At 43.3% G+C, this 18,402-nt stretch overlaps 1 protein-coding gene across 2 annotated transcripts in view; it reads right to left on the bottom strand.

Moving 5' to 3' along the window:
• The window catches only part of LOC110536547 (piezo-type mechanosensitive ion channel component 2), a 205,856-nt gene that overhangs the window by 125,332 nt on the left and 62,122 nt on the right, over positions 1-18,402 (bottom strand). For both annotated transcript variants that reach the window (XM_036934820.2, XM_090189325.1), the window contains exon 4: positions 9,611-9,653. In XM_036934820.2, coding sequence (XP_036790715.2) covers positions 9,611-9,653 — 43 coding nt within the window. The remainder of the gene's footprint in view (positions 1-9,610; positions 9,654-18,402) is intronic.

Here is an 18,402-nt window from a genome sequence, read left to right as displayed (position 1 = left end):
AAGCAGTGAACTACAGAAATTCAGCCGCGGCAATATATTCATTTTTACAACAGATTTTCTTCCGGTTAAAGCAACTGAGACATTATTCCATCTTCTGAGATCGGATGGAATTGATTTGAGCGCTCTGTTAAAGTTGAAGGCAATGGTTTTAACTAAGGAAGGAAATACTGAATATCTTCTCACAAATGTTTTACATGTAAAAAAATTGGGATTCCATAATTACAGATGTAGGGCTGATTTAGTTAGATACATTTTATGGCTTGAGATGAAGCTGAATTTATCTATGATCTTCAATTAGTTTGGGAGCAATTGAGATACATTGTCTAGATAGTAAAATAATGAAATATCGTCTGTGTAAAATGAGATGAAGTGATCAGTAGATTTTGGGGAAATTGGTGTTATTTCCTTAGATTGACGAATTTCCTTGGCCAGAGGTTCTGTGGATAATAAAACTACCAAAGGCGAAATTGAGCTTTTAATAAAAGCTAAATTAGGGCTGTATTCACATCTCTCACAGATCAACCTTTGTAAACGGCTGTATTAATCATATGGAGCAATAGCGGACCAAATTGATTCCAACATTTTAAATAGACTTCAGGAGGAATACCGTCCCAGTGCCTTTTTTCATGCTATCCAATACCCTTTTAAGTTCATTGAGAGAGTTTTGGGCTCCCAGAAAGGTGACTTCCTTTGTTGAAGGAAGAGGGGTTCTTAATTATTTTTGAAAGTACTTGGTCTGGCTTGGTGTGGAATTACAATCAGAGGTGTACAGTTCTTTATAGAAGAGGGATAGCTAAATTATCATTACTGCGTAGGTTTGGCTAGTAAATGACTGGGACGATTACCGTGGAAGTACAGTGCCTTGCAAAAGTATTCGGCCCCCTTGAACTTTGCGACCTTTTGCCACATTTCAGGCTTCAAACATAAAGATATAAAACTGTATTTTTTTGTGAAGAATCAACAACAAGTGGGACACAATCATGAAGTGGAACGACATTTATTGGATATTTCAAACTTTTTTAACAAGTCAAAAACTGAAAAATTGGGCGTGCAAAATTATTCAGCCCCTTTACTTTCAGTGCAGCAAACTCTCTCCAGAAGTTCAGTGAGGATCTCTGAATGATCCAATGTTGACCTAAATGACTAATGATGATAAATACAATCCACCTGTGTGTAATCAAGACTCTGTATAAATGCACCTGCACTGTGATAGTCTCAGAGGTCCTTTTAAAAGCGCAGAGAGCATCATGAAGAACAAGGAACACACCAGGCAGGTCCGAGATACTGTTGTGAAGAAGTTTAAAGCCGGATTTGGATACAAAAAGATTTCCCAAGCTTTAAACATCCCAAGGAGCACTGTGCAAGCGATAATATTGAAATGGAAGGAGTATCAGACCACTGCAAATCTACCAAGACCTGGCCGTCCCTCTAAACTTTCAGCTCATACAAGGAGAAGACTGATCAGAGATGCAGCCAAGAGGCCCATGATCACTCTGGATGAATTGCAGAGATCTACAGCTGAGGTGGGAGACTCTGTCCATAGGACAACAATCAGTCGTATATTGCACAAATCTGGCCTTTATGGAAGAGTGGCAAGAAGAAAGCCATTTCTTAAAGATATCCATAAAAAGTGTTGTTTAAAGTTTGCCACAAGCCACCTGGGAGACACACCAAACATGTGGAAGAAGGTGCTCTGGTCAGATGAAACCAAAATTTAACTTTTTGGCAACAATGCAAAACGTTATGTTTGGCGTAAAAGCAACACAGCTGAACACACCATCCCCACTGTCAAACATGGTGGTGGCAGCATCATGGTTTGGGCCTGCTTTTCTTCAGCAGGGACAGGGAAGATGGTTCAAATTGATGGGAAGATGGATGGAGCCAAATACAGGACCATTCTGGAAGAAAACCTGATGGAGTCTGCAAAAGACCTGAGACTGGGACGGAGATTTGTCTTCCAACAAGACAATGATCCAAAACATAAAGCAAAATCTACAATGGAATGGTTCAAAAATAAACATATCCAGGTGTTAGAATGGCCAAGTCAAAGTCCAGACCTGAATCCAATCGAGAATCTGTGGAAAGAACTGAAAACTGCTGTTCACAAATGCTCTCCATCCAACCTCACTGAGCTCGAGCTGTTTTGCAAGGAGGAATGGGAAAAAAATGTCAGTCTCTCGATGTGCAAAACTGATAGAGACATACCCCAAGCGACTTACAGCTGTAATCGCAGCAAAAGGTGGCGCTACAAAGTATTAACTTAAGGGGGCTGAATAATTTTGCACGCCCAATTTTTCAGTTTTTGATTTGTTAAAAAAGTTTGAAATATCCAATAAATGTCGTTCCACTTCATGATTGTGTCCCACTTGTTGTTGATTCTTCACAAAAAAATACAGTTTTATATCTTTATGTTTGAAGCCTGAAATGTGGCAAAAGGTCGCAAAGTTCAAGGGGGCCGAACACTTTCGCAAGGCACTGTAATTGTTGAATCTTACTTGATGGATGGCAAATTCTGCTCTCTGTCTTATCAATAAATGAAGTTATGTTTTGACTCTGGAAAGAGTAATAGCTACCTGGTCTAGAAAGAGTAATAGCTACCTGGTCTAGAAAGAGTGATTGATGAGAACGCTCTAACAGTTCACATCATTTCGAAATCAGATGTCTTCTTTAATTGTGATTTATTCAACCCAGATGCAAATGCAGTTGCATTATTTTTTATAAAATCTTTGGTGGCATCCCATCGACTACATTTTTATTGATCATTATAAATTATTTTAGTTAAATTTCAAACAATGTAGGATTTTGTAATAATGAAACACTGAAACGCCATCTTGTGGCTCTTTTAGGAGATTCTGAAATATGAAGTTGGCAGTAGTAAGTCTGGTGGTCAGACAAGCTCATGTCGAATTTCTATTTTTTTTAATGAAACAAAATAGAGATATAGTTTAATATAGTAGATAATAGTATGAAATCGATTCATGAGAATCTAATTTGAGTAGAAAACATACTATTTTACTTTAGAATTGTGTACTCGCCAGACATCAATGAGGTTGTAAACACAAAGTACATGCTGGAGAGTCTTGGTTGCGTGTGGATTGTAGTTGGTCTTATTAAATGTCCAAAATGGAATTCCTGTCTGTCCCAATAACCAGACAAAATTCAGTTAATCCCAACAATAAAACGTAGGATCATAAGAATTTGGAGCGTAGACATTTAAGAAAAGTCATTCTACCTTCTTGGTCTTCGCCTTTACCCATGATCGTAATTTTGAGTTTCTTACAGTATGGTTACACCTTCATTTTTGCAAGGGGCTAATAAAAAAGCTGCCATTTTGTCCAATTGGTTCTCTATTCTATTCTGAGTCCTTTTGGAACAGGTGTGTTTCTTGGAGCATTGGTATATGTGACTCGTTTCAGGAAACTAAGCAAATGTTGCGCGTCACTACATCACAGGAGAAGCATTTCAAAGTTTTATTTTTTGGGGGGGCAGAAATGCCTTCTGGAACATGTGAACGTTCATGTGCCTTAATAACAAACTTGTCTGTCATCTGTAAATAAAAATACAATTGTTAAATTATGAGCCTAGTTGGTTTAGCCACAGAGAAAGACAAGAACCTTTCCGCTAGCCTTTATTGGCTGAGATAATGGACATGCCAAGAGATGAGTTCGGATTCGTCTGTCATGTAGCACGCGTCTGTCTATAACATGAGCTGCTCAGTATGTGTAGGTAATGCTTTCTAACAGGGCTTTATTGAAAGATATCATGAAGAACTGCCAAAGTGTTGCTACTGCTCTCCACTTTCTGGAGGAGCGAGTTTTGAAATAGGTGGAATGCCCGTCAAAAAGAGAACACACCTGTCTCCGGATTACATCTTCAAACTAAGGACAACAGTGACAGATAAGGAGAATCGTTCATCCATGTATTCGGGTAAGAGAGTCTAGCTCCTGCAGCTACATTTTCAGATAGTATACGTTTCTAATTTTGTCAGAAAGTCGTTTTAAATCATGTTAAAGCGTACTGTTAGCTACTGTAACTAGCTAACGTTAGTTGTCTGGCTCGCTAGCTAATGTTACGTGTATGATCTGTGTAGTAATATTACTCATATCTCAGAGCCATTTGCAGTCCTAGTTATAGCCTAATGATCTAGCCTAAACAATTTAACCCATAGGGATTCAATGTGCTGTAGCCCCACAAGGAAGCATTGTTCATTAATTGCAATGGAGCCATCGTTGTCTAAATGTCCTGTACCATAGGCAATATAATTATAATGAAGTCCAATATTCAGCATTAATAATAATAATAATAGTGTTCATTTTACTCAATTGAGGAGGTTTCCTCATCATTGACTTATGCTGAGAGCAGCATCACAGCCATAGGCGAAACTGCATGACTGATTGTGCGTGGATAGCATAATATTGAGCCAGTCAAAATGGGGTTAGCCTAGATCTGTCGGTTCCTCCCCTTGTGTGTTGGGCTTGATGTGCTTCTCCAAGAAGCCTTGAGCCTCCTTGGCAGTGGAAAACCTATGTGTTCTATTCTGAATAATTTCAGAGTGATTCTATTATCTTTTTTAGGAGATTGATTTCCCCTTCTAGCTTTAGTTCGGGCTGATTCCAGGTCATGGATTTGCCCATCTGTCACATCGGCCGCTGTCTCCAAACTTTACACTTCAGTTGAGTAGGTATCCACTTTAGAAGTGAGCAGTGTAAGATATGAATTTATCAGTTTTAATTGCAAGTCGAGGGCAGGGGTAATTCCCTCAAGAACAATCACTTGGATGGTAGTGGCCAACTCTTTTCTGACCATCGGTCAAGAGGACCCAGCTTTTACAACAAAGGCTTCCAAAATCCAAGCCAATTCATTTCACTCTACTGAGGGGAACACAACAGCACATGTGCGCTACAGTAAATACATCAAAGTCTAACTTACAGTTGAGGTTTTAAATTTGCTAGGAAAGGTTGTTCTGGATTTAAAGCTAGAAATGTGGATGATAGAGAGCCTTCATAGTCTGGGTCAGTGACTGTCTGCCTAACACCAACATATGGAGATTATAACACAGCACAGACAGACAGTCAGTCATATTACGTCAACTGCTACTGCTTCTGCTTAGCTGTAACCTCCAGCCAGTTACAAACAGGAGCCGCAGACGCACGCGCACACACACACACACACACACACACACACACACACACACACAGCCTCTTCCCAGCCAGCCAGGTTAAATTACAGGTGTCTGACTGAGACAACATCAGACGGGGAAGCTGTTGAAAAGAAAAGTACTGTAGATGACACATACTTCTTCACCGTAAAATAACATGTCAAACTAATAGTCAATGAGGGCTCGGCCAGTAACCAGTGATTGGTTAAGAGAAATGTAGAAATGTACAACTGGCCTCGTACATCTGAGATTGTGACTAACTACCTTTCATCACAATAACATAGACATTCTGGTTTCCCAATATAAAACAAATTGTCATATTCATTTGAAGCCTCTTTTGCCCGTAATGGTCCTCCCTTGGTACAGTCGCTCTCAGTCTTGCTTTCCAGTGTTGTATGTACAGTAATGTGAAACCCGGAGCTTCATTCTAAGGCCAGGCCACTCCAATCACTCAGTGGGCTCCACAGGTTCCTGTCTGGTACACATTCATCAGCGTCACTCACCTGCCTCCCAGACTCACACAATGCAATAGGAGGAGAGGTGCCGTGGCAGCAGCAGTAGACACCTGAGGGACCGCACGCTGACATACCAGACATGATCCAATGACGTGTTCTAATGTCTATCATCGCCTTTCATTTCTCAAGTTTTTTGTCTCTCACACCTGTGATCCTTTTGTTTACAGCGTGGCATCGCAGGTTGCAAATATCCGTGTAGGAATTCTATAGAGCAGGGATGTCAAACTCACTTTGCCCCAGGGAACACATACGGTTTTCAACAAGGTCTGGAGGGCCGGGGCTAAAAATGTATTGTATTTCCACGGCGTCAAAATGTTCATCCATCATTTTTGGGAATTTCCAACGCTCCCTGACTCTCTATCTTTAATTTCTGAGATTAGCTGGAAACGATCAAAAACTGTATGAATGTAGTAGGTCTATTATAATTTCTACAGTTTGAAGCATATTGACTTTGCTCCCCTCCCCCCACCACCACCAAAGAAATACAATAAATAAGTACAAATAAATGTTTCAACTCAAACCCCCCCCGGGCCAGATTAGACATCCTCACGGCCCTTATGTTTGACACACCTGTTATAGAGTGTGCGAAAAGATATCAACAAGGCCATTAGGCTAAGCCCATATGTCAACAGAGGTACTCAAGATTCTGTCCTGCTAATTTCCCAGACAGACAGAGACAGACAGACAGGGAGCCATGGGAACGGCTGTCATAGTTACCACCCCCCACCCCCCACCCGACAAAATAATAATTATCCCCTGAGGAATGCCAGTAGCTTCCCTCATGGCGGCAATATGACTCTAAACATTAAGGTTGGTCCTTGCCCCTTCGGCTGTTGCTTTAACCAAGTGAGCAGTAACACTTTCAATACTGGGCAGGTGACATCACAGCACCTGTGGCTACGGATCACCTTGGAAACCCTGTAATGGTCGTGCTAATTAGCCTAGCGGCACAGCGCGGAAGACTGGGACAATTTACTATTTTTACACCACATGTGGCATAAGGATATGAGCGACAGTTAAACAATCTGTGAACCCGGCGGCCGCACCAACCATAATAACAGCCGAAGCTGGGAAAATAAACGCCCACTACAATCGTCATGACACAATGTAGTTTGGGTGCAGACTTGAGAAAACACCAAACCTCTGCTTTGGCTGAGTCTATTATTTTACGGCTGGCCGTTCCAGCTAAACACAGCTTGGGACGAGGCACATATCTCGCTTTCAAGCATACGAACGCATCAATAAAGCCTTGGACAGTGTGTAATCATGACTTAACCCTCGTAGTGAATGAGACGTCTGTTTTCTAACCATAATATGCCTGGAAGGGAGAAAATGGACTGACATCTGTCAATACTTTGTTTGGAAGTCCGTATTTAGACATGGGATTATATTTGACATTTAGATTTTTTTATATATTATATTTGGGAGAATGGCAGATGCTGTGGTCACAATATGTCTGTCTGTTGTGGTCCCGATGTCTGTCTGTTGTGGTCCCGATGTCTGTCTGTTGTGGTCCCGATGTCTGTCTGTTGATGTTATGTCGATCAAAATGAATCTGTCTATGTTCACAGAAATCAGCATCACAAATCCACATTAAAGGCAAAGTCTGGGATATTTCCTGCTGTTAAATGGTCATTTCAATGAATCATATAATCCCATTGAAATACACTACATGACCAAAAGTATGTGGACACCTGCTCATCAAACATCTCATTCCAAAATCATGGGCATTCATATGGAATTGGTCTCCCCTTTGCTGCTATAACAGCCTTCGCTCTTCTGCGAAGGCTTTCCACTAAATGTTGGAACATTGCTGTGGGGACTTGCTTCCATTCAGGTCGGGCACTGATGCTGGGCGATTAGGCCTGGCTCACAGTCAGCGTTCCAAGTCATCCCAAAGGTGTTCGATTGGGTTGAGGTCAGGGCTCTGTGCAGGCCAGTCAAGTTCTTCCACACCGGGGGCATTGTCATGCTAAATCAGGTAAGGGCCTTCCCCAAATTGTTGCCACAAAGTTGGAAACGCAGAACCGTCTAGAATGTCATTGTATGCCGTAGCGTTACGATTTCCCTTCATTGGAACTAAGGGGCCTAGCCTGAACCATGAAAAACAGCCCCAAACCATTATTCCTCCTCCATCAAACTTTACAGTAGGCATTATACATTCAGGCAGGTAGCGTTCTCCTGGCATCTGGCAAACACAGATTAATTTGTCAGACTACCAGATGGTGAAGTGTGATTCATCACTCCAGGGAACGCATTTCCACGCATTTCTACTGCTCCAGAGTCCAAGCTTTACACCACTTCAATCGATGCTTGGCATTGCGCATGGTATTCTTAGGCTTGTGTGAGGCTGCTCGGCCATGGAAACCCATTTTATGAAGCTCCCGACAAACAGTTATTGTGCTGACGTTGCTTCCAGAGACAGTTTGGAACTCAATAGTGAGTGTTGCAACCGAGGACAGATGATGTTTACGCGCTACACGATTTAGCACTCGGAGGGTCGCATTCTGTGAGCTTATGCGGCCAAACACTTCCCGCCTGAGCCGTTGTTGCTCCTAGACTTTTCCACTTCACAGTAACAGCAGTTACAGTTGACCAGTTACAGAAGCTCTAGCAGGGTAGAAATTTGACTAACTGATTTTTTTTTAAAACATATATATTTTATCTTTATTTAACTAGGCAATTAAGTTAAGTTAAGAACACATTCTTATTTTTAATGACGGCCTAGGAACAGTGGGTTAACTGCCTTGTTCAGAGGCAGAACAACAGATTTTTACCTTGTCAGCTCAAGGATTCGATCTTGTAACCTTTTGGTTACTAGTCCAATGCTCTAACCACTAGGCTACGCTGTTAGTCTATTGAGATGTGATGGCTGTGTGCTCGATTTTATACACCTGTCAGCAATGGTTGTGACTGAAATAGCCGAATCCACTAATTTTAAGAGGTGTCCACATACTTTTGCATATATAGTGTATCAAGACAGTGGCTTTTGCGAGCTACCTGAGATGTGAAACAGATAAACGTCACATGTTTGTGTGACGTCATTACGTCCAGTTGTTTTTATCGATCCACTGAAAACCCACCATAGCAGGCAATTGTTGCATCTATTTTCAATGCACACTTTCTAAATGTCAACAAAAAAATCTCTGGAAAAAAAGGTGACTGGAAACACAGCTAAAGTCACGCTCCTGACAGAACCATTGCTGAGCAGCAGGGCTATGGATGACTCACTTGGGAAAACACACTCGTCTGTGGGCTGCGACTAAGCCCCACCGGAGTGATGAGAATGGAACCTGGACTGTTTGTGTTCAGCCACTGTTTTTTAACTTGTGTATTTGCATGTAAACTTAAACGTAATAATTCAGTTGAGCTCAATTGAAAATCTTCAGTACTGTGACACTATGCTTTAGAATGCATAGTTGTGATGTACATTAAAATAAGTCAACTTTCTTGTCCTATGTAAGGGGTGGGAGGATACTCACCCCTTACCCACACAAAAACAAAAATATATATATTTAACTAGACAAGTCAGTTAAGAACAAATTGTTATTTACATTGACGGCCAACACCGGCCAAACCCGGACGACGCTGGGCCAATTGTGCGCCGCCCTATGGGACTCCTAATCATGAAATTGAACCAGGGTGTCTGTAGACACTGAGATGCAGTGCCTTAGACCCCTGCGCCGTGAATATATAATCAGTGTATTGCAAATTAGCAAAATGTATGATATATTACAAATTCTAATTTGTTGTGGCTAATGATAGCTAGCTGGATAACATTAGCTAGGCTAGGTGCAGGGTTTAAGGTTAGTTAGTTAGGATAAAGGGTTAGGGTCAAGGGATCTGAATACTTTCCAAATGCACAGTATACAAATTTAACTGTGCTATATACACTAGTAGACTAGTTTGATTAAATGTAAAAGCATTGGTCTCTTACCTTTCCAAGCCCAGCTGTCGCACCGACTTCTCCCATGTTGAACCTGCAAAAAAGACAAACCATAGACGTCCAAATCTTCATTCAACAGAGTGGACCCTTATTCAAAACTCTTGAGATGGATTCAAGATGGTGACTGCCCAAATGACATGCCTTCCTGAAGCACTTTCTGTTATCCTGCAGAGCCTCCCTATTATTCAGCAATGAGCGTTGAAGACCTGAGCAACACTGAAAAAAGTGTATGCTGTCTATTTTTGGACTGGATACACTTTCTACGGACACACCGGGGTGCAAACACACTTCTGACACCAATGTGGCATATATTTTCAAATGATTCACAGATTACATACATGAAGAATTGAATCTTGAATCCAGTGGTTTCACATGCACACTGACCCTCATTATGACAGTAACACAGGTCTAAACCAAATGTTAGTGAAGGTGAACCACACACTCACACGGGGGCGGCCATGCACCTCGACAGCCTCTTGGATCGTACTCCGCCTCACAGTAATCTGTCATCCTCTGTGACTCACACGACTCATGCAATTAGCAGACGATTCCTTCTCGCTCTCCTCTCTTCCCTTCTCCTCCCTCTTGTTTGAACATACTTCAGACCGAGTGTGTTTATGACATGCAACTCTGCTGTACATTGATTTAATGACGCGGGACAAATCAAACTACCTTTTTATTTTCTTGAAAGTCTTTGGGCTGATGGGCTTTTTGTTTCCAGGGACATTTCCATGTATGCGAAAGGCCCCCTCCGGGTGAGAGAGTTGGGATTTACAGCTGTCTTACAGCTAAGTGCGAACTCCCAACTCACTGCCCCCGCACCCCTATCCTCCCATCTGATCTGAGGATAGTTACCCTAACGACAGATCAATGAGTCAGTGCTAATTAGCTCTGTCGTCAGCTCATTAATTGCCTGGCTATAGGCCCTCCACGGATGAGAAGACATGTTCTCGACTGAGATGGCTCATGTCCTGTTTAAAAAAGGAATTTAACTGCAATAGTTACAGTACTATATGCTGAGGAAGTCATTTCTGTACTTAAGTTAAATTCATTCAACTTTATCAACAATACATTTCTCGGTAACACCTTACCTTAAGTTGCCCTTATACTTATACTGTTGGTCCCATGTCTCATGAGCTGAAATAAAAGATCCCAGAAATGTTCCATATGCACAAAAATCTTATTTCTCTCAAATTTTGTGTACACATTTGTTGGTGAGCATTTCTCCTTTGCCAAAATAATTAATCCACCTGCCAGGTGTGGCATATCAAGAAGCTGATTAAACAGCATGATCATTACACACGTCACCTTTTGGACAATAAAAGGCCACTGTAAAATGTGCAGTTTTGTCACACAATATAGTTGATTTGCTGACTGCAGGAGTGTCCACCAGACTTGCTGCCAGATAATTAAATGTTCATTTTTCTACCATTAGCCGCCTCCAACATTCTTTTAGAACATTTGGCAGTACATCTAACAGGCCTCCAAACCGCAGACCAGGTGTAACCATGCCGGCCCAGGACCTCCACATCCGGTTTCTTCACCTGTGGGATCGTCTGAGACCAGCCACCCAAAAGCTGGTGAAACTAAGGAGTATTTCTGTCTGTAATGGGAGAAAACTCATTCTGATTGGCTGGGCCTGGATCCCAAGTGGGTGGGCCTATCCAGTCATGTGAAATCCATAGATTAGGAACTAATGAATTCATTTAAATTGACTGATTTCTTTATATGAACTATAGCTAATTAAAATAATTTATATTTTTGTTCAGTATACGTTTCTCTCTGATGGATACATCACCTGTGCTATGGCGATTGGCAAAGTATACTACGATTAATGTACTGTATGTGTTGCTATTGGCTGCAAGACAGTGAACTATGCAAGGCTCCTTTAATGAATCCCCATTATATTGTTCCCATGGCTAAGCCAATAAAGAGGAGGGGGCGTTTGTTTACGTCAGTTTCTCGCTTACATCATATGCACCCCCCCCCCCCCCTCCTTCACTCTCTGCCACCCCAAAATGTTATGGTTATAATACAGCCTGGACATTGTCTATGAGGGAAGGCTACAACCACAACGTACTCCAATGATGAAGTGCTGCCAAACCAAGATCATACATCCATGTGAATTTATTCTCTCATTAATACAATATTATGGACCCAGATTTATTCCCGGGGCACATGGGAAAATGTCATGCGTGTTTGATGAGCTGTTTTCTAACTACGGTGCATGGAGGTTTTCTGACTCAGCTGATGTAAAGAGTCCAGGTTTTCAACGTCTGAAAAACTCCATCCGTCACAGGAGTGGTGTAGAGTGGTGGCGCCACTCGTTGCTTTAGATTTGTGTGTTTATATTTCTGGATGCTTATAGTAGGTTCAGTAAATTGATTCAGGCCTGACAGAATAATGTATTTGTCCATTAAAGTGGTAAATGACCCCATGTAGAAGAATGTCTCAGAGCGTAACAGTGAAAGCGCGTATTGTTAAGTGTAAAAACTGGGCTGACGGGAGTAGGCCAACTTTGGATTTACAACATAAAATCATTTAAAAAAGTTACTTACAATGCTCTGGTAAAAATAAACTCTACATTTGGCTAAACATGTTTGTCTCTGAAAAGATAAGTAGAATTGTAGTCCCTCTATCTCCACAAGGAAAAAGCCTATGGGCAGACTGCAGGATGCCAGTAGTTAGTTATTTTCAGTGACAGACTAACCTATCCCTTATCTTTAGTTAGCAGCTACAGTATACATATTACATGAGAGAAAGAGAGTGTCAGAGTGGGGACAAAGTGAAGAAGAGAGAGAGAGAGAGGGAGAGAGTGGGGACAAAGTGAGAAAGAGAGTGTGGGGACAAAGTGAGAAAGAGAAAGAGAGTGTGGGGACAAAGTGAGAAAGAGAGGAGAAAGTGTGAGAAAGAGAGGAGAAAGTGTGAGAAAGAGAGAAAGAGCGAGAGTGTCAAAGAGAAGGGACAAAGTGAGAAAGCGAAAGAGGGAAAGAGAGGAGAAGTGTGAGAGAAGGGAAGGGAGAGAGAGAGAGGTTTTGTGGAGCATAGTTGTGACTACAACAGCTGTTTAGCAGCTCCCTGCTAATGGGTGCAGGGTGCAGGGAGCGCAACAATGTGGTGGCACATAATAACGCAGTGGTGTAATAACATCCAGGGCTGTCCAGGGTTACAATAAATACAGGGAATACTAGTACCAGATCACTGTCCAGAGGTACAGTATATACAGGGAATACTAGTACCAGATCACTGTCCAGGGGTACAATAAATACAGGGACTACTAGTACCAGATCACTGTCCAGAGGTACAGTATATACAGAGACTACTAGTACCAGATCACTGTCCAGGGGTACAGTATATACAGGGACTACTAGTACCAGATCACTGTCCAGGGGTACAGTATATACAGGGAATACTAGTACCAGATCACTGTCCAGGGGTACAATAAATACAGGGACTACTAGTACCAGATCACTGTCCAGAGGTACAGTATATACAGGGACTACTAGTACCAGATCACTGTCCAGGGGTACAGTATATACAGGGAATACTAGTACCAGATCACTGTCCAGGGGTACAATAAATACAGGGACTACTAGTACCAGATCACTGTCCAGAGGAACAGTATATACAGGGACTACTAGTACCAGATCACTGTCCAGGGGTACAATAAATACAGGGACTACCAGTACCAGATCACTGTCCAGAGGTACAGTATATACAGGGACTACTAGTACCAGATCACTGTCCAGGTGTACAGTATATACAGGGACTACCAGTACCAGATCACTGTCCAGAGGTACAGTATATACAGGGAATACTAGTACCAGATCACTGTCCAGGGTTACAATAAATACAGGGATTACCAGTACCAGATCACTGTCCAGGGTTACAATAAATACAGGGAATACCAGTACCAGATCACTGTCCAGAGGTACTGTATATACAGGGAATACTAGTACCAGATCACTGTCCAGGGGTACAATAAATACAGGGAATACCAGTACCAGATCACTGTCCAGGGTTACAATAAATACAGGGAATACTAGTACCAGATCACTGTCCAGAGGTACAGTATATACAGGGAGTACCAGATCACTGTCCAGGGGTACAGTATATACAGGGAGTACCAGATCACTGTCCAGGGGTACAATAAATACAAGGAATACCAGTAACAGATCACTGTCCAGAGGTACAATAAATACAAGGAATACCAGTACCAGATCACTGTCCAGGGGTACAATAAATACAAGGAATACCAGTACCAGATCACTGTCCAGGGGTACAGTATATACAGGGAGTACCAGATCACTGTCCAGAAGTACAGTATATACAGGGAATACTAGTACCAGATCACTGTCCAGAGGTACAGTATATACAGGGAGTACCCGATCACTGTCCAGAGGTACAGTATATACAGGGAGTACCAGATCACTGTCCAGAGGTACAGTATATACAGGGAGTACCAGATCACTGTCCAGGGGTACAGTATATACAGGGAGTACCAGATCACTGTCCAGGGGTACAATAAATACAGGGAATACTAGTACCAGATCACTGTCCAGGGGTACAGTATATACAGGGATAACCAGTACCAGATCACTGTCCAGGGGTACAGTATAAACAGGGAGTACCAGATCACTGTCCAGGGGTACATTATATACAGGGAATACTAGTACCAGATCACTGTCCAGGGGTACAGTATATACAGAGACTACCAGATCACTGTCCAGGGGTACAGTATATACAGGGAGTACCAGTACCAGATCACTGTCCAGGGGTACAGTATAAACAGGGAGTACCAGATCACTGTCCAGGGGTACAGTATATACAGAGACTACCAGATCACTGTCCAGGGGTACAGTATATACAGGGATAACCAGTACCAGATCACTGTCCAGGGGTACAGTATAAACAGGGAGTACCAGATCACTGTCCAGGGGTACAGTATATACAGGGAGTACCAGATCACTGTCCAGGGGTACAATAAATACAAGGAATACCAGTACCAGATCACTGTCCAGGGGTACAGTATATACAGGGACTACCAGTACCAGATGGGTTGTGCCGTGGCATGGATCTTTGTGGGCTATACTCGGCCTTGTCTCAGGATGGTAAGTTGGTGGTTGAAGATATCCCTCTAGTGGTGTGGGGGCTGTGTTTTTGCAAAGTGGGTGGGGTTATATCCTGCCTGTTTGGCCCTGTCCGGGGTTATTGTTGGATGGGGCCACAGTGTCTCCCTACCCCTCCTGTCTCAGCCTCCAGTATTTATGCTGCAGTAGTTTATGTGTCGTGGGGCTAGGGTCAGTCTGTTATATCTGGAGTATTTCTCCTGTCTTATCCGGTGTCCTGTGTGATTTTAAGTATGCTTTCTCTAATTCTCTCTTTCTTTCTTTCTTTCTTTCTTTCTTTCTTTCTTTCTTTCTTTCTTTCTTTCTTTCTTTCTTTCTTTCTCTCTCCCCCTCTCTCTCTCCCAACCTCTCTCTCTCTCTCTCTCTCTCTTTCGGTGCATGCTGGGAGTTTTTTGGAGTTTGAGTGTTTGGTGTGGAAAGCTCTATCCTAACTAACTTTCTTGATTCTTTTATTTACATGTTATTTTCTATGGTGGAGGGTTAATGCAATATTTGTTTTTAGCGGTATCCAAAGTTTTTTTTCAAAGTTAGGGTGGAAGAGGACAGAGTAACTTTCTTGGGGGTTGGAAGGTGTAGTGTGCGCAATGGCTTCTCAGCCTAGCGCGGAGGAGACGCTGTCGATACAGCATGGATTCAGGTGTGTTCCTGAGAACGGAGTTAAGGTGGAGGAGGTTCTGCTCGCGGTCGGTGAACAGGTAGGAGCTGAGTTTATACATTCTGCTTCTAGAATGAACAAAGCTGTGGTTGTGTTCATGAAAAGGGCTAATTTGGTCGGTAGGCTAATTGCTAGCGGAATATTTGTAAGGGATGTGTTGGTGTCAATTTCACCTCTCTCTACCCCTTCAACAAGAGTTGTAGTGGCAAATTTGCCTCCGTTTATTACGGATGATCAAATTAGGAAAGAGCTGAGTCGTTTTGGTAAGTTTGCTAGCGGTTTCCGTGTACTGTCAGCAGGCTTTCAGGCAGATGCCGTTAAGCACGTTGTTTCGTTCAGGAGGCAAGTGTTTATGTTTCTGAACAATAATGAGCAACAGCTAAATGTGCATTTTAAAGTGAGGCATGGGGAGGGGCTCTATGCCGGTTTTGCCAGCACAGATAGTCTACGGTGTTTTGAATGTGGGGATTTGGGGCACAAGAGTTTTGCGTGCCCACATAAAGGCCATAGACAAGGTGAGGGTACAACGGCAGGTGGGGGAAATCGAGGTCAAAATGCAGGGGGTAAGGAGATGCAGATAGCAGAGGCTGGGCCTTGTCAGTCTAGAGATGGTGGTGTAGATGAGGCTGGGCCTAGTCAGGCTAGAGATGGTAGGGTAGTGGAGGCTGGGTCTAGTCAGGCTAGAGATGGTGGAGAAGCAGAGGCTGGGTCTAGTCAGGCTAGAGATGGTGGGGTAGCCGAGGCTGGGCCTAGACATGCTATGGAGGGTGGTGCAGATGATGCTGGGCCGAGTCATGCTATGGAGGGTGGTGCAGATAATGCTGGGCCTAGTCATGCTATGGAGGGTGGTGTAGCTGAGGCTGGCCCTAGTCATGCTATGGAGGGTGGTGCAGATGATGCTGGGCCTAGTCATGCTATGGAGGGTGGTGTAGCTGAGGCTGGCCCTAGTCATGCTATGGAGGGCGGTGTAGCTGAGGCTGGCCCTAGACATGCTATGGAGGGTGGTGCAGATGATACTGCGTCTAGTCAGGTAATTCTAGTGGATGAGGAGAGTATAGTGGGGAAGTGTAAGAGATTAGGGGGGGAGGAGGAGGGTGTCAAGAGGAAAAAGAAAAAGGGTGTGGACAAAGGCACCATGGAAATGTTGCCTGTTGCTGTGGGTGAGGCCCTAACCAGAGAGAAAGGGCAGGTGGTCAGGGTGGGAGATAGAGAAGAGGAGGAAAGTGAGTCTGAGGAAGAGGATGAGGAGTTATTTTTTTCAGACTCCTCTTCAATTGGCCCGGAGCTGACAGCCAGTCAACCCGAGGGGTCTAAGTACACGTTGAGAGAACTGACAAGGTTCCTGAATGAGACTAAGGGAAAAAAAGTTAATCTTGAGGCTTTTTTTCCTGATCCTAGAAAGTTTGTAAGATCAGTACAACATGCTATGAGAAATGAGGGGCATGGTGTCCTCTCACCCAGGAAACGGTTTAGGTTGAGGAAGTGGGTCACAACAGTGCGTAAAGGTTTACCTTCAGACACTGTTTAGATGTTTAATTTCTTACTGACACTGGGGCTTTTTGAGCTTTGCTATTGGTCTATTTCTCTGCTGGCTTTTCTCCCACTTCTTATGGAGACTCTTCGGGTAGGCTCGCTCAATATAAATGGCGCCAGAGATGCGGGAAAGAGGAGTGTGTTGGGTGAATATGTAAAACAAAAAAAAGTACAGGTGTTGTTTCTGCAGGAGACGCATAGTGATGTGGTGAATGAAGTTGATTGGGGGCTCTGGTGGAAAGGGGCAAGTGTGTTGAGCCATGGGACAAATCTTAGTGCAGGGGTGGCAGTCCTTTTTGCACCGGGTCTGGCTGTAAAAATTTGCTCCTCAAAGGAGGTGTGTAGGGGTAGGTTGCTTGTTGTTAAAGCAGAAATTAACAACATGTGTTTTGTCTTTATAAATGTGTATGCGCCTAACACAGGGAGAGAAAGAGGGGTTCTATTTGGGAGTCTTAGACAGGAACTCTCACAAGTAGCGCCTGAGGAGACGCTGGTGATCGGAGGTGACTGGAACTGTACAATGGATTTTACAAAATACAGAAATGGGGAAGAGCCTCATTCAGTGTCAGTGGGAGTGTTAAGGGATATCTTTAATCAGTTTGACCTAGTGGATGTTTGGAGAACTAAACATCCAAATACAAGACAGTATACGTGGGTGAAGGTTTTTGGGGCTAGAGTGAGTGCAGCTCGACTTGATCGTTTTTACATGTCCAGGAATCAGAGCAATAGGCTGCTGGGTGCTACCATTCTCCCAGTGGGGTTTTCGGATCACCACATAACCATGGCTCGGCTGTCTATTTCACCAGGGCCCCGGCAGGCATCTTATTGGAAGTTCAATGTAAAGCTCTTACAAGATGCCACTTTTTGCTCAGGTTTCCAGACTTTTTGGGAAAGATGGGGGCAGCGAAGAGAGGAGTATGAGTCTCTGAGTCAATGGTGGGATGTGGGGAAAGTGCAAATTCGGCTTTTCTGTCAACAGTATACTGCTCTCTCATCCTCAGAGGCTAGGAGAGTATTGGGGGAACTAGAGCGGTGTATTAGTGAGATGGAGGTAGAGATGGTGGGGCAAGGCAATGTAGGCCTCCAGGCTAACTTAGCCGAATTACGTAGGGACCTGGGCAGTTTTTTCCAGGTTAAAGCAAAGGGAGCACTTGTAAGAGCTAGGTTCTCCATGCTCAAGGAGATGGATGCTCCCAGCTCCTTCTTCTTTGGTTTGGAAAGACAGAGCAGTGAAGCCAAGGGTATGCATTGTCTACGGCTGTCTGATGGGCGGGTGACCTCTGTGGTGGGGGAGATGCGGGAGCGGACTGTGGAGTTTTATACTGAATTGTATAGGGCAGAAATGTGTGATCCTATGTGTGCTCAGGTCTTGTTCGCAGGACTCCCTAAGCTCTCTCGGGCACAGAGGGATGAAATGGACATTCCTCTGTTGTCACATGAACTGGCAGAGGCAGTAACCCAGATGT

The sequence above is a fragment of the Oncorhynchus mykiss genome, chromosome 11, assembly GCF_057628025.1.
Source record: "Oncorhynchus mykiss isolate SJ-2025 chromosome 11, ASM5762802v1, whole genome shotgun sequence".
Lineage (NCBI taxonomy): Eukaryota > Metazoa > Chordata > Actinopteri > Salmoniformes > Salmonidae > Oncorhynchus > Oncorhynchus mykiss.
Note: the sequence above shows the minus strand (reverse complement) of the source record. Positions and strands in the feature narration are given on the sequence as shown.